The 14,282-nt window shown below is 56.5% G+C and overlaps 2 protein-coding genes across 7 annotated transcripts in view; one reads left to right on the forward strand and one right to left on the reverse strand.

The window, feature by feature from the left end:
• Positions 1 to 264: 264 nt before the first annotated feature.
• SDCBP2 (syndecan binding protein 2) lies at positions 265 to 3,916 on the forward strand (the record flags this gene model as incomplete). The annotated part of the gene is made up of 5 exons (XM_020900891.2): positions 265 to 447; positions 1,300 to 1,475; positions 1,555 to 1,726; positions 3,009 to 3,100; positions 3,364 to 3,916. Coding segments are annotated over 5 exons (678 nt in total), but the record flags the coding sequence as incomplete, so codon positions are not given.
• A 543-nt stretch (positions 3,917 to 4,459) lies between these two features.
• SNPH (syntaphilin) overlaps positions 4,460 to 14,282 on the reverse strand; it is a 44,100-nt gene continuing 34,277 nt past the window's right edge. For all 6 annotated transcript variants that reach the window (XM_070472479.1, XM_070472480.1, XM_070472484.1 and 3 more), the window contains 2 exons: positions 11,856 to 12,005; positions 4,460 to 8,852 (listed from right to left, as the gene is read on the reverse strand). In XM_070472479.1, coding sequence (XP_070328580.1) covers positions 7,661 to 8,852; positions 11,856 to 12,005 — 1,342 coding nt within the window. In that variant the 3' untranslated portion in view covers positions 4,460 to 7,660. The remainder of the gene's footprint in view (positions 8,853 to 11,855; positions 12,006 to 14,282) is intronic.

Below are 14,282 nucleotides of genomic sequence, written 5' to 3' on the forward strand. Positions count from 1 at the left end.
TTTTCTATAATACAGACCTGTCCTCCCGTCTCTATTTTCCTGGGCTGTGTTTTTTGGGGGTGAGGACTTTGACGCCCCCTAGTGGCTTCATGGAGCCATGTGTCCTCTTGCCCGCAGGAGGGAAGTGCGTGGTCTGCGGTGGGCTTGTGGCTCAGGGTCCACACCGTTCTTTTTTCCCAATCCCCGCTCCCACGCCTGGGCCTTTTTTTTTTTTTTTTTTTTTGCCTGGGCCCTTGAGGCACGAGGCCCCACGGCGCTGGCTGACCTCTGCTCCCCTGTGGTCTGCAGGCAGCGGTCTCGGGCCCCTCGCCGGGCCAGGCGGTGGCGCCGGTGTCCGGGAACAGCCTAGGCGCGCTGCGTGCGGAGATCAAGCCTGGGGTGCGAGAGATCCACCTATGCAAGGACGAGCGTGGCAAGACGGGGCTGCGGCTGCAGGCCATCGACAAGGTGGGGCTGGGGTCGGGCGGGAGAGGAGGGTAGGGGCCCCGCGGAACGCAGAGGGAGAGCTCGCCCGCGGCCGAGGCTACCCGAGCTCCCCGGCGTGCTTCCGGGGTTCTGGCCACATAGTCCACCAGCGGGAGACGGTGGACCACAGTCAGGAAGGTGCTGCGCGGGGCGGGAGCCAAGGCCCACCTGAGCCCTAGACAGGCTCGTCCTCTCCATCCCCTCCCATAAGGCACTAGGGCTTGCTCTAGGTTGTGCCAGGGATCCTCCGCTTGCCCCTCCCGGGACTTCATGCCTCCTTGCTCCTCACTCACAGGGAGCTGGCTTCTGGGAGGCTTTCTGCAGACAGTGGAAGGCGAGGGGTGTGGGGGTGTTGGCTCAGATGCCAGTGTGAGAGGCCTTGTAGTCTGGTGACTGGGGATGCAGCCACTAGTTGGAATTCCTGAAAGTGTTAGTTGCTCAGTCATGTCCAACTCTTTGCGACCTCATGTACTGTAGCCCGCCAGGCTCCTCTGTCTATGAAATTGTCTAGGCAAGAATACTGGAGTGGGTCGCCATGCCTTTCTCCAGGAGATTTTCCCAACCCAGGGATTGACCGAGTCTCCTGCATTGCAGGCAGATTCTTTATCATCTGAGTTACCGGGAAAACTCCTGAATTCCTGACTCTGTTGCTTTCTAGCTGTGTGGCCTGTTTCCTCACCAGGAAAATGGGGTACCCTGTATGTTGCTGTACAGAGTTACAGCCCCAGGGCCCAGTAGACTCTGAGAAGATCAAGAGGCAAGCAGCAGCCCAGGAGGAGGCACCTGGGCTCAGGGTGGGCTGGGGGAACTGACTGCGGGGCTCACCTCCTCCAGGGGCTCTTCGTGCAGCTGGTCCAGGCCAACACCCCTGCGTCCTTGGTGGGGCTGCGCTTTGGGGACCAGATTCTGCAGATTGATGGACGTGACTGTGCTGGGTGGAGCACGGACAAAGCTCACCAGGTGGTGAAGAAGGCATCGGCCGAGAAGATCATCATAGTTGTTCGGGACAGGTGAGCACCCGGGTCCCAGGAGCCTGTCTGTCTGCCCTTGGTTATGCCCCAGGCCCAGCTCACTGTCCCTCCCTGCCAGGCCGTTCCAGCGGACCATCACCATGCACAAGGACAGCACAGGCCATGTCGGCTTCGTCATCAAGAAGGGGAAAATCATCTCTTTGGTCAAAGGGAGTTCTGCAGCCCGTAATGGGCTCCTCACCAACCACTATGTGTGCGAGGTGAATGGGCAAAACGTCATAGGGCTGAAGGTAAGCAAGGCGGAGCGTGGCTCCATCCCAGGGACTCAGGGGCTGGGAGATCGAGGGGTGGTGGGAAGGTTCGTGTCTGTGGGTGGCTGCTGCCCTCTCCCCAGCTTCAGTCCTCATCCTGAGGCTGCAGCAGGGATTCAATGAGACAAAGGTACGAGAGCTCCGAGGACAGTGCAGACACTAAGTGCTCAGTAAACACTCGCTGTTGTTACTTACGCATGAAGGCCAGAGGTGTGACGACAGGTGGTGGTGGTGGGACAGGGTGGGTGCCTTCGGGGACTAGACCCCAGAGGAGGATGAGTCATACGGCTTCTGGTTCTTGGACAAGTGAGAGTGGTTTATCCTGACTGATGCCACCAGGACTGAGAGTGGTTCTTATGCCCGTTGTGATTTAGAGTGAGGGTCCCCCCTCCTTGGGCATCCAGAGCTTTGGGGCTCACAGGCAGGTGGAGGTGGCTTGGGGGGGATGCCATCTCACCCCACAGATGACAGTCTTGTGAGCCACTGCTCCTCCCTCATAAGGGCCATCTCCAGGTCACTCTTGTCACACATCTTCTCCCCTGTGCCTGATGGTCTAGTCCCATCTAGCACATCTTCTCCCGTTGATCCTGGCACATCTAGGAAAGCACACAGCCTGGTCGGAGATCTGTGTAAAGTAAAGGTCGCGGTCTCCGAGTAAGGGCCAGAGGCTCATCTCGTGGCCTTAGCGTTTGTGGCATACTCTATGTAGGTGCTTTTCGTGTCTTGTTCTCCCCATGGTCTGAATGGCTTCTGCAGGCCTTTCTTTTTACCGGTCAACAAGATGTAAGAGGAAGAGGTACCCCACGGGCTCGGCTCAGGCTGACAGGAGCCCAGAGAAGAGGGTGGGCGGGTATGCCTACTGCCCCCCGCCTTGTCCCCCAACTGCAGTGTGGTTCTCTTTCTGCTTTGGGGTAAGAATCCCAGTGTCACTGGGGCCTGGGAGACTGCACACACGTGTGCCTGGTGGGATTCCCGGGGCTCTTTGGGGGAAGTCATGTCTGTGAGGCCGTTCGGTGTTAGGCCCACACAGGCCCTCAAGGTGAGGGTAGGAGAGATGAGTCCATTTTACTGAGAGAGCCTCAGATGGGAGGCCCACATTCTTGCCTGAGCTGGGGGCCTGCCACCCTCACTTAAGGGGCAGCCTGTTCCCTACCGTCATTGTCAGTGGTGGACTCCAGCAGGGCCATACTGACCACTTCACAGAGGTGCCTCAGAGTTGCCCCTGGTCCCCAAGGTGACTGCTCACTCACCTCTTCTCCAGGACAAAGAAGTCACAGAGATTCTGGCCACCGCCGGGAACGTCATCACCCTGACCATCATCCCCACCGTCATCTACGAGCACATGGTCAAAAAGTAAGGCTGCCCCACTCTTGACGCCCCCGTCACTTCCCTCCGTAGCTCCCCCCTCCCCCGTCTCCCCGCCCCCCTCACCTCCCCACCTCCTGGCCACCGGCTTCCTCTCCTCTTCTGCAGAGCCCCGCTCTCCTCCCCTCTCTCCCTTCACGGGAGCCAGGGGCTTCTGGTAACTTGGGGTGAGGCAAGGGAGGCACAGGTTTTGGGGGGCAGGGGGAGAAGGTGCTGCCAGTTTTGGCGACTGTCGTTGTTACTGTATCTAGGTTGTCCCCGACCCTGCTCCACCACACCATGGACCACTCCATCCCTGACGTCTGAGGCCACGGGACAGCAGCTCAGCCCTGTCAGCCTCCTTCCGGAAAGGGAATGTTCCTGCCTGCAAAGGCGCGCTGCCTGGGGGCGGGGCCGTCTCAAGGGGGCGGGGTCTTCTCAAGGGGGCGGGTTCAGGGCGGGGCGACATGGCATCCTGTGCGCCTGTCATTTACATACACTGGCCCTGTTGGAGTCTCAGCCACTCAACTGGGCTAAGGCTGGGACAGGGCCCACAGGCAGCCATTCTCTGGGCTGATTTAAATGCTCCGCGCGTCGGCAGGCCGGCTAAACACTTCCTAAAGTTGCAACTGGGTCCCTTTCAAATTTTTGCCTCTACCAGTAAAACAGTTCCGTGTTTTGAGAATACAAATACATTTTTTTTTTGGTAAGAATTGTTTCTTTTTCCTTTACTTGTTCTTTGTCACAAACTGTAGAGAGTTATAACCCTTCACTGTCTTTTGAATAAAGATTTGATTTTAAATAAAATCCTTTCCTCAAAAGTAATTGAAATTCCAGAATCCTCAGTCCCATGATGCACCAGTGTTGGTTGTCTTTTAAGCAGTGGTGAGACCGATCCCTTTTCTATGCGTTGCCTCTGAGAACATGACTTGCTGCCACATATGCCGGCTGTCGGTGTGAAGCAGGGATGGCTGGGTGGTGGTGGGGGGTGGTGGGGATAGTGTGGGCTCTGGAAGGGGGCACTGGCTTTAGAGCACACCCCTGCTCAGTGACTCCAGCTGGCTTCTGCATCTGCAGGTGTGAGAATCACTTCAGGGGTGCTGGAGAGGATGAAATGGGTGCACTCTCAGGGCCCAAAGGGGCTGACACCCAGGGGGTGCCAAGTGACCCCCAGGAGGGGTCAGACACATGGTAGAGCTGAGCCAGCTTGCAGCACTCAGGTTCCCTCTACCTCAGGAAAGATCTCTGCCCACTCAGCTCTTTCCAGGGTGTGAGTTTTGACTTCCATGCAGGCGGAGACAGTGTGAGCCCCCTTCATCCCCCTCACTGCCCCAAAAGACACAATATAAAGAAAACAGGCGATGGATCTGGTTGTGTTTTCATGCTTTAATTCAGAGCTGTTCTGCTGTAGGTACAACTCTGTCAGATCAAAAGGACGAAGGAGACAAAAGTGAAGACCCCTCCCCACCTCCCACCCCCTTCCTGTGTCCCCTGAATTCTCTGTCAAGGGCATGGCTGAATATAACAGTGCACTATGAGTTGTTTGTACTGACCCCTAGGTCACAGAGGGGTCATGAGTTCACTAGGCAGAGGCCCCTCCGTAGGCTTTTACCGCAGAACCTTGTCACTTGCCTCCTGCGCCGCCCCCCCAACCCAAGGTGCTGCCAGGTACCCTGGTGCTACTGGCAGCTGGGAATGGTGTTCATTGAAAAGCTAAGTTACCCCCTTGGGAGATATTTGGAATAAACTTCACTTGAGGCCAGCTCTCTGAGCAGAGTCCTGCCCCTGACTCTGATTCCTGCTTGAGTCTGGACCAGAGGAGCAGCAGGGCCAAGTCTGGCCTGGACCTCACAACTGAGGGGAAGCCACTTCTGGCAGAGGGGCTCCAAAGGACCAGCAGTTCCAGAAGGTGATTCCTGAGAACAGTGTTGCTCAGGATCTAATCAGCTCCAGCCAGAGGCTGGGGAGAGGGGAGACCCCAGAGATCTCTGCTCTAGAAGCGGAGGGCAGGAGAGAAGGTCACAGCCCAACAGGAGGAGGTATTAAGCAAGAAGGAAAAGGGGAGCCTTGGAGGATGAGCACTCAGCGGGAGGCTCCGGGGCCCTGGCCTTGCCTCCAGCCCCACATTCTGGGCCCTGCAGTCTGGGCTTGGAGCCTGAGCTGGTGGGCCGCTGCCTCTCACCGCCAGTCGCCCAGGCAGCTCTGCCCCTTTTGCATAGATGCGGGATCCCGAACACACACACACACACGCACACAGGCACGAGCTGGAGCCCGGCCGACACAGTCCCAGCACCTGTCCCAGGCCTGGGCCGAAGGTTCGCCTCCTCCATTGACAAGAGACAAAGCCTGTCGAAGGTCCCACCAGACCCCACAAAAGAGAGGACCTGGAGTGGGCTGGGGCCCTTCTGACCAGGCAGGCAGATCTCAGCCAGAGCAAGAGTAGAGGGTGGCACCAGGTCCTCTCCCCTTGTCCACAGACCTGATCCACACTCTTCCTGAGGGGCGTGTTCAGAATTAGGGACAGCGTGGACCATGGCCCCGGCCCTGACCACGTCCACCAAAACACAAGACACAGTAGGAAGGCCACAGACAGCAAGACGCAGACAGGAGCAGAGGGGCTACGCAGCTCGACTAGATTCCAGGGCTGAAAAATATATAGATTTTATGTTGTCAAATATAGTCATACTTTTATTTTCTCGGCAAAGCTTTTGACTATTTCTAAGGAGACACTGCATGGCTCCGTGAGTACAGGGCGTCAGGTGGGGTCCACGGCCAGTCTTGGCTTGGCTTTGGACTGGGGTTGTCCACTGCCCCTCTGCGTCATGACCCCAGGGTCCTATGGGGCAGCCCAGCCCTGCCCCCAGAGTTCAGGTTTGGCTTGGCTGGGATCAGGGGGAGCTCCACAAAGGATGGCAGGTCTGAGGCCTGGAGTGAGGACGGGGGGCTTCGGAGGCATGAAGCACGTGGCTGAGGGGCTCCCCCTGACCTGGGGGTGAGGCTGGCTGCCCCCCCAGGGCATGCAGGCGTCCCCCGCACCAGCGGAGGGCACAGAGAGGAAGGGCAGAGTCCACAAGTCAGGTGACAGCTGCTGAAACAGCGGGGGTGGGCAAGCAACCTTGACGGAACCAGAGTGCCCCCCTAGGCCAGAGGGGTGGATAAGACACAGGGTCCCACCAATGCTCCTCACCCCTGCTCCAATGTAGGGCGTAACTCTGAAGAGCAGGTGGGGTGAGCAGACAGGTATACGCCCTGAAGGGGAAGAGGAATGGGTTTACTCTGTAAAATAAGAATGTTAATAAAGTGTCAGCAGCTTTGCTGGGGGACCCAGACATGGGCCCAGGGAAGGAGGGGGGGCCAGTGAGCCTTCCCAGGTTGACTGGGCTTGGGCTGGGAGCCCTACTCCACTCCCACCTAGGAGACATTCCAGGGCACCCTGCTTTGGCCTGGACGGACATCACGGCTGCAGCACCTCATCTTGCCATTCATCCTGCTGGATATTCCTCCAGAGGCAGATAGGTGTAAGACTTAGGAACCCTCATCCGAGAAAGCAAGCAGCCACCTCACGGGAGATCCTGGGGTGCATGAGAACCAAGCCCCAAAATGAACATAGTGCAAAGAAGAAGCTGGTCCTAAGGTCCCCGGAGAAACTCAGGCAAGCTCCAGGGGCTGGAGTCAAACCAGCTGGGGTTGCTGAGCCCAGCCCCGCCTCCCAGGCTGCAGGGCCTTGTCTCAGAGACTGGAGGAGCCCCTTGAGCTGCCAGCCCCATCTCCTCTTGTGCTGGCAGAGTCTCCAGATGGGAGGTGGGGCTCAGGCCAGTCTGACTCTCATAGAAGAATGACCTGACACCCTCAGAAATGCCAGGAGGAAAAGTGAGGTGGGAAAGATCTGAGATGAGCAGACAGACAGGGGACCCACACTGCCTTCTGCCACCTCTTGCCCATCACCATCTTTCCTCCAGCCCATGGCCTGACTGCGCTCCCAAATCCCAAGTGGGGAGCAGTCTGAAGAGGCTGGAGCTCAGCACATGCCGAGTGGTTCTAGACCTGTTCTAAGTCCCAGTCCCCTGCCTGTACTTTGGGTCACAGCTGCCTCCATCTGAGGAGATAATACTGGCCCAGAAGCCTGGGCTGAGGGCAAGGGGTGGCTTGGGAGACAAGGCCTGGGGTACGCAGGGAAACAGACAGGACCTGGGGGCGGGGGATGGGGAGGCCGGGCTGACAAGTCAAGGCTGGCCTCCCCAGATCATCACACGGGAGACTTCCTGAGCAGCGACTGCCCTGTGTGGGGGGCTGGGGTGGGGGCCTCACCATTTTCTCTCTCTGCAGTGTGTCTGATCAGCAGGCCTCCCGGCCGGTGGTCTCTCTTCCCTTCTCTCCTGTTGCAGTTTTCGGACACCTTCCCCCAACCTTCACTCCCAGCCTCTGACACGGTTATCATCCTAAAAAAGCCACCTCCAAACCCCAAACTAAAGAAATAAGATGATGCCCCAGGGGAAGGTGTGAGAGGGAGGGCGGCACCCCTACGATCGGTAGTTGGGCCGTGGGAGCCCCTGCTCGGGCTGGCCCTCCTCAGAGCTGGGAGCTGCCTCCGGCGGTCGTGCCAGCGGCGCTCGGGCCCTGATGGCTCAGCGAGCGGCAGCTGATCCTGCGGATGGAGTGCAAGGCCACGGTGCAGCAGCCCCGCAGCAGCGAGCTGATGTTGTAAATGGGCTGGCCCTGGCGCCGCTGGGAGCGGCAGAGCCAGGCCACCGTGGGCACGGCGGGCACCACCACGGCCAGCAGATCCACGATATAGTGGCGGCTCCAGTAGCTCTTGGGCTCCTTCTCGGCCGTGGCTGCCTCCTCCTCCTCTTCCACGGGGCACGCCACGCTCACCGACGGGCTGGGGTTTGGGTGGGCACCAGGGCGATGTGGGGTGGGCCCCCAGATGATGGGCTCTGGGGCCTCCAGCTCGTCCCCCACCGTCACCACCACTGCAGAGTTGGGGTCTCTGGGCCCCGGGGGGTGGGGATCCAGCTCTGGGCGCCTGTCCCCTGACTCGGGGACCATCCCGCAGACCTGGGCCTGGGTCACTTTCTCCAGGATGGTATCCAGGTCAGGCTGGGATGGCATGAAGTCCGTCTGGATGGCACGCTCCTGCATGCAGCTGGCCTGCACGCCGGCCTCCGTGCCACACAGCAGCTTCTCGTAGGTGTTGCTGGCGGGGAAGCGGGGCCCCAGGCTGAAGGAGCTGTGTAGAGATGAGGGCTCCTCGGGGCCACAGTCCACCCCTGACGACAGCAGGCTGCTGGCCTCCAACGCCTCCGTCCGGCTCAGGGTGTCATCGTTGGCCGCGAAGCCGCTGTCGACCCCATCCTCGGCCGAGGTGCCAGGGTGGTCCCCGGGCGGGCGGTCGCCGCAGACAGCGGGGTCGCTCAGCTTGGTGTAGGTGGAGCTGCGGGTGAGAGAGCGGGCGGGGGAGCCACCGGCCGACTCAGCCGTGCCGTCCTCCTTAGCCAAGCCGTTCTGGGCCACTTCCATGCTGTGCAATAGCGTCTCCAGCTTCTTGTTCTGGATGTTGATGTCCACAAAGTACTTCTGCAGTCCCTTGTCCTTGTCGATCAGGTTATTCTTGACGGTGTCGATGACCTGCTTGAGCTGCTTGATCTCCTTGCGGGCCTCCTTCAGGGCCAGCTGGGCCTCCACGCGGTGACACTCCTCTTCAATCCAGTCCTCCTGCATGCGCGACAGCTGCGTCTTCAGGTCATCGATCTCTGTGTCCCTGTGAGCGGACGAGACACCCGCGCTCATCACCTGGCCGGTCACTCCACTAAGGACAGGCAAGGAGGGGGTTGTCCCCAAGGACAAAAGCACTAAAAACAAAGGAACGGCTTGACGTCTCCTTCCTCATCCTCTTTATTCCACCGGGGAAGCAGTGGGGGTGGGAGAGGGGTGAGGGGTCAGGACAGAGGAGCCTCCTCCTTGGGGACAAGAAGCCACCATCACATTCCCACCCCCCCTAGAGCCGAAATGCGGACGACTGTCCACTTTGACATCCACTACCCAAAGAAGAGAGTTGATGATGAAGACCTCAGTTTAAAAATGCAATTGCTATAAAAACTTAATACATCCATTTAAAACTCTTAACATAAAACAACAAAGATGAAACCTAAAATCTCTGCCCAGAGGGATGTGACTTCCTACAAAAGCCGGTGGTGGAAATTTTCAGTGGAGGGTTATTTGGCCAGCGACTGTGGGGAGAGGGTGACAAACCACTTTTTTTTTATGAGAGAAATTACTGCTGTGAATGTAGTTGATAATGTTACATCTTTCCTCCAGGGGAGGGGTGAGAAGTGGTGGATGAGTCCAAGGAGAGTAACGAGAACAGAGTGGCTGTCTTTTATCTGTGCTGGATGTGTCCTTCTTGTAAGTACTGTTGAGAGGAGAGGCCCAGAAGATTGCTGAAAAAGGCACAGAACTACTCCCAAGAGAAGAGGCAAGAGCAGGCAACAAAGACTGTCAGAAGAGTCTTGGCCAGAAACTCTCAGGCTTTTAAAATCCCTGAGGCTTAGATGAATCTGAGGGGCAGTGAAGGGGAGGGAGGTGAAGTAGGAAATGATGCCATCTAGTCCAGAGGTAAACCCAGGGTGAAACTCATCAGGATGGGCCAAAAGCAGTAAGAAAGGAAAATCTTTCATGGGACTGAAACTGGCCTGCATGCAGCCACTCAGTCCAAACCCTCCATTCACATAAATAAAATCCAAATGGCATGTCCATCACTTTGGGGTTTATACGGCCAGCAGAGGGACCAACCTAGATCCAGCATCGTGCTCTTTTCAAAGGCAGATTAGAAATTCAGGAAATGGGCCCAGGAATCTCACTCTGCAAAACACTGAAAGGCCTGGGCCTGGGGGCTGCAGGGGCCACAAGATCAGCAATGGTATCAACTGGAAGGGAACAGAGGGGAAGGGCTGCTCAGCAGGGCGCAGCTCGGTGATGGAGGTGTGGTGGCAGCAGGAACCTGGAGGGGCTCAGAGCCCCCACAGGTGCAGGGGAGACTGTCTACTCCTCCTGCCTCGGGGTGGGGGGGCTCACTCTAGGGTAACCCTGCTCACTGACGCTGAGCCCTGGGAGGAAGGGTGAGTTTGGAAGAAGGGACTGGGCATGATCAGCTGGGCTGGACCCTCTCCTCCTCGGAGCTGGCAGGACCCCAGAGCTGCGGCTTCCCAGCCCTGCCTCGGTCTCAGGTGGGCTGCAGGATGTTATATTTGAACTGGGTCTTGACAGATAAGCTTGCCAAGGAAGTGAGATGGGGGGAAAGGGCGTCTTGGAAGTGGGGATACGGTGTATGAAAGCATAGCATGAAAAGCTGTCTTTGAGGAGCAGGCAGGCTACTGCAGGAATGAGAACATCACTGTTCGCAGCGTGTGTGGAGGGCGACAAGACAGCAAGTAGAGAACGGCCACAGTTACTGCATGAGTCATGGGTGGAGAGGCCAGGGAGCCGAGGGCAGGCACATCCACAGCAGGGCATCCTGCCCAAACCACACAGGGCAGGTCGCCTGCTCTGAGCCACAGGGCAGTCCTGGAAAGGCAGCAGGGAAATGGACCATCTGCTCCCTGAGGACATCAGAGCAAATGGCCAAGCAGACCCAGGGCATCACTGAGAAGAAAACGGGAAATAGAAATTCTGGCTCTACAGACAAGGAGGCCCACAGAATGCCACCTGTGACCTCAAGTTCCAAACCACAACAAATACATACTGAACGGGTTACTTGGTAGAGCTCTGGTCAAGAAAGATGTAGTCTTATTTACTTATTTTATATGTAAAATAGACACATTCACAGAGGGAGAAAGATTACTGGCTTCCAAGGATGGGGTTCTTGGGGAGAAATGGGAGCATGATTGCTACTGGGAACAGGGTTTCTGTCTGGAGTGATGAAAATATTCTAGAATTAGATACTCTTGATGGTTGCACCATTCTGTGAATATACTAAAAACCCACTGAATTGTTTACTTTAGATAAGTGAATTGTATAGTATGTGAATTATATCTCAATAAAATTGTTATATTAAAAAAGAAAAGATGAAGGAAGGCATAGTCATGGTGCCCTGACCCCCAGTGCCCTGCCCGGCACCTTGTCCAGCTCACAGTTAGCTGTGTATCTGAATCCACAGATGGGTAGATGATGCAGAGGTCAGAGGGCAGCCCTGCAGCTTCCATCAGAAAGATGAAGCTGTCTGCCTGGAAAGGTGAAGGCTGGGAGGGTCAGGACTGGGCCCTCAGGTCTGGAGAATGAGCTCAGACAGGCTCATGGGGTCTCCTGGGAGACCCCTGGGCTGGGTGGGCGCTCAGAGAAAGGTTTCTCACAATGGATGAGGAAGAAGGCACCTGGGCCTGAATGATGGGTCAGGAGCCCCTGGTGACCCCCTGGGAGGAGGCCAAGGAGGGTTAACAGGTTGTTTCTCCCCCACCCCGCCCCCCGACCCCAGGGGCAGTTCAGCCAGGAAGAATGCCCTGGGCTCCTACTCCCCAGGTAGAAAGGAGCCAGGGCACGAGAAGTGGCCAAAAGGGGCTGCCAGGCTCCGACAGAGAGAGCACTGCCTTGGAGTGAGAGGGGAGGCGGGGAGGCCGGGGAAACCGCTTTCGGCTTGGCCCTAAGCAGCCACCTGAAGCTTCTAGAAGCAGCTGAGGGAGGGAAGGGACGGATGGGGTTTTGCGGGAGAAAGGAGCCCCCAGCCACTCCTTCCTTCCTGAGATGCCGCGGGCCCTGGCCTTCCGCTCACCGGTCCTGGAGCCGGTCCTGCGTGTCCTTAAGCCGGGCCTTCAGGTGCCGGATGCACACCTCCTTCTGCTGCAGGGGCGTCAAGTACTGCTCCGGGGTGGGGGGCTTGATGCCATGGTTGTCACTGCACAGCGTGTACTTCATGGAGCGCCTGCCAGGGGGCGCTCGTCAGCGGGGAGGGAGGAAGGGCCGGCGATGCGCTGTGCCTCCAGGAGCGAGGGAGCCCCGCCTGCCCATCCCGGTGCCCCGCCCACTCACACTGGAGCCCCGCCTGCCCATCCCTGTGCCCCGCCCACTCACCCCGGTGCCCCCGCCCACTCACCCTGGAGCCCCGTCCACCCATCCTGGTGCCCGGTCCCCCCTCCCCTCCTCCAGCGCCTTGCAGGCCAGGCCTTCCCCTGTGCCCCTGTGGGCACGAGAACACCCAGCCCTTCTGGAAGGTGGGTTTTATTAAGGTTCTTCTGAGGGAAGAGCATAGCGTCGAGGTGGGGATGTCAGGGCTCCTGTAGCTCGGGGTGGGGAGATACGTCACAGAGCGTGTGGACAAGCCTGGTACCACCCAGGGCAATGCCATCTCTGTCAACCCAATCGCAGCACTGCAGCCCAGGGCTCAGTCTCCCATCCCAGAGAATGAGGTTGAGGCAGGGAGAAGCCTCCCTCTCCATGTAATTATCCCGGGGCCTGCCTGGTGGGTAAGGACTTATCTGTTGTATATGTGAGTGACTTGGTGTGGAAATCTAATAACTGTACTGCAAGAACGATCTGAGCTGGCTCTGTGTTGTCGTCATCATCATCGCCTAAGCGTTCATTCTGTGTAAGGCAGGTACCGAAGTGGTAGCCTGTCCTTTCCCTGGCATAAGGTGGGTGATAGTAAATATAAAATTAATAGTGTGTAAGTTTTCTTACTGTTCTACAACTGTGCTTTCAGAGGATCACATTACCCTACAGTATGCCTTTCTCTTGTAATTGGAGAAACTGCATATCAGCCTGTCATCACTGTAAGTGGTTTTTAGAAAAATGTAACAACGTTTCTCATACTATATTATGAATATGACTGTAATACTGTATGCCATAAAATTTTGATAATGATTCATTCATTAGATAGGCTGGGCTACCGTGAAGCAATCATATTGCTGCTTCTTTGTTGTCAATGTGTATTGTTATCAATACATGCATCATTATACCTGTAAGTAAATGTGAATTTCTTTTTCACATGATCTTTTCATTTTTGATGTCTAGTCTTAGTGATACATATAATCCCTACAGCGCTTTGTGTCATATAAGACAATATTGATGTACTGACAGATGACTCATCTTAGAAACAATGTAAACATAATGTGTCAATAAATACAGTGCTGTAAACATATTTTCTTGTGCTTATAATTTTCTTAACATTTTGTTTTCTTTAGTTTACTGTATTGTAAGCATATTGTTGATAGTACATATAACACACCAAATATGTGCCAGTCAACTGATTATGTCATAAAGGCTTCTGCTCAACAGTAGGCAGTTATGTTTTGGGGTGGCCAAATGTTATATGTGGATTTTCAACTGCACAAGGGGTCAGTGCCCCAACCCCCTTGTTGGAGCAGGGTCATCTATTCTATGACACCAGCTCATGAACACGCTCCCACAGATGCAGGTGGATCCTTCCCATCTGCACATGCCCACTCATGATCTAGAGGCACATGCGAGCCCAGATGTGCTGTGAGCATCAACCTGTTCATAGCTGTACCCTGAGGTGGAGGCAGGCTGGATATGCACCACTCCCAGCAGCCACATTCCCCTGCATGGGGTGGTACAGAAGTATGTGTGTGGTGAGCACACCCAGGTCCCACCAGTGCCAAGGAGAAGGAATTCCCACCTAGAGGAGGCGGGAGGGCCAAGGCTTTCACCCAGGGGCAGAGAGCACCCCAATCCCACCAGCAGACCATGGCCTGACCTCCTCAACTCAAAGCTTCCTGCCTTTTCCCTGACAGAACTCCCATTTTGCTTGGGTGGCCCTGCAGCCAGTCAGTCACACCTGCACCCACCAGCACAGTGTAGACAAAACTTACTGGGGAACATGTCCTGTCTCAGAAAATATGAGCCTGGCATAGGGGGGCAGGAGGGTTGGCCTTCTGCCTGCTTTTTCCCTGAACGTGGACCTGATGCCTGAAGGTGTCGGAGCCAGCTGTACACCAAGGATGGTGGAGGTGGGGTCCTCGACACTTTAGGGAGTCACCCACCTCTGGCCCCTTGTTCTGAAAGCATCACCCCTAGTTTGTCTCAGCCAATGTCTTTGGTTACGTGCAGCTGGGTATGATCATATTCATGTTACAGATGGGAAACTGAGGCTCAGAAAGAAGGGACCTGCTCAAGGTCACACAGTCAGGGAGTGTGCTCGAGTTGGGGATGGTTAGAACACCCACACCCCCCAGGCCCCAAG

This window comes from Odocoileus virginianus, chromosome 9 (genome assembly GCF_023699985.2).
Source record: "Odocoileus virginianus isolate 20LAN1187 ecotype Illinois chromosome 9, Ovbor_1.2, whole genome shotgun sequence".
Taxonomy (NCBI): domain Eukaryota; kingdom Metazoa; phylum Chordata; class Mammalia; order Artiodactyla; family Cervidae; genus Odocoileus; species Odocoileus virginianus.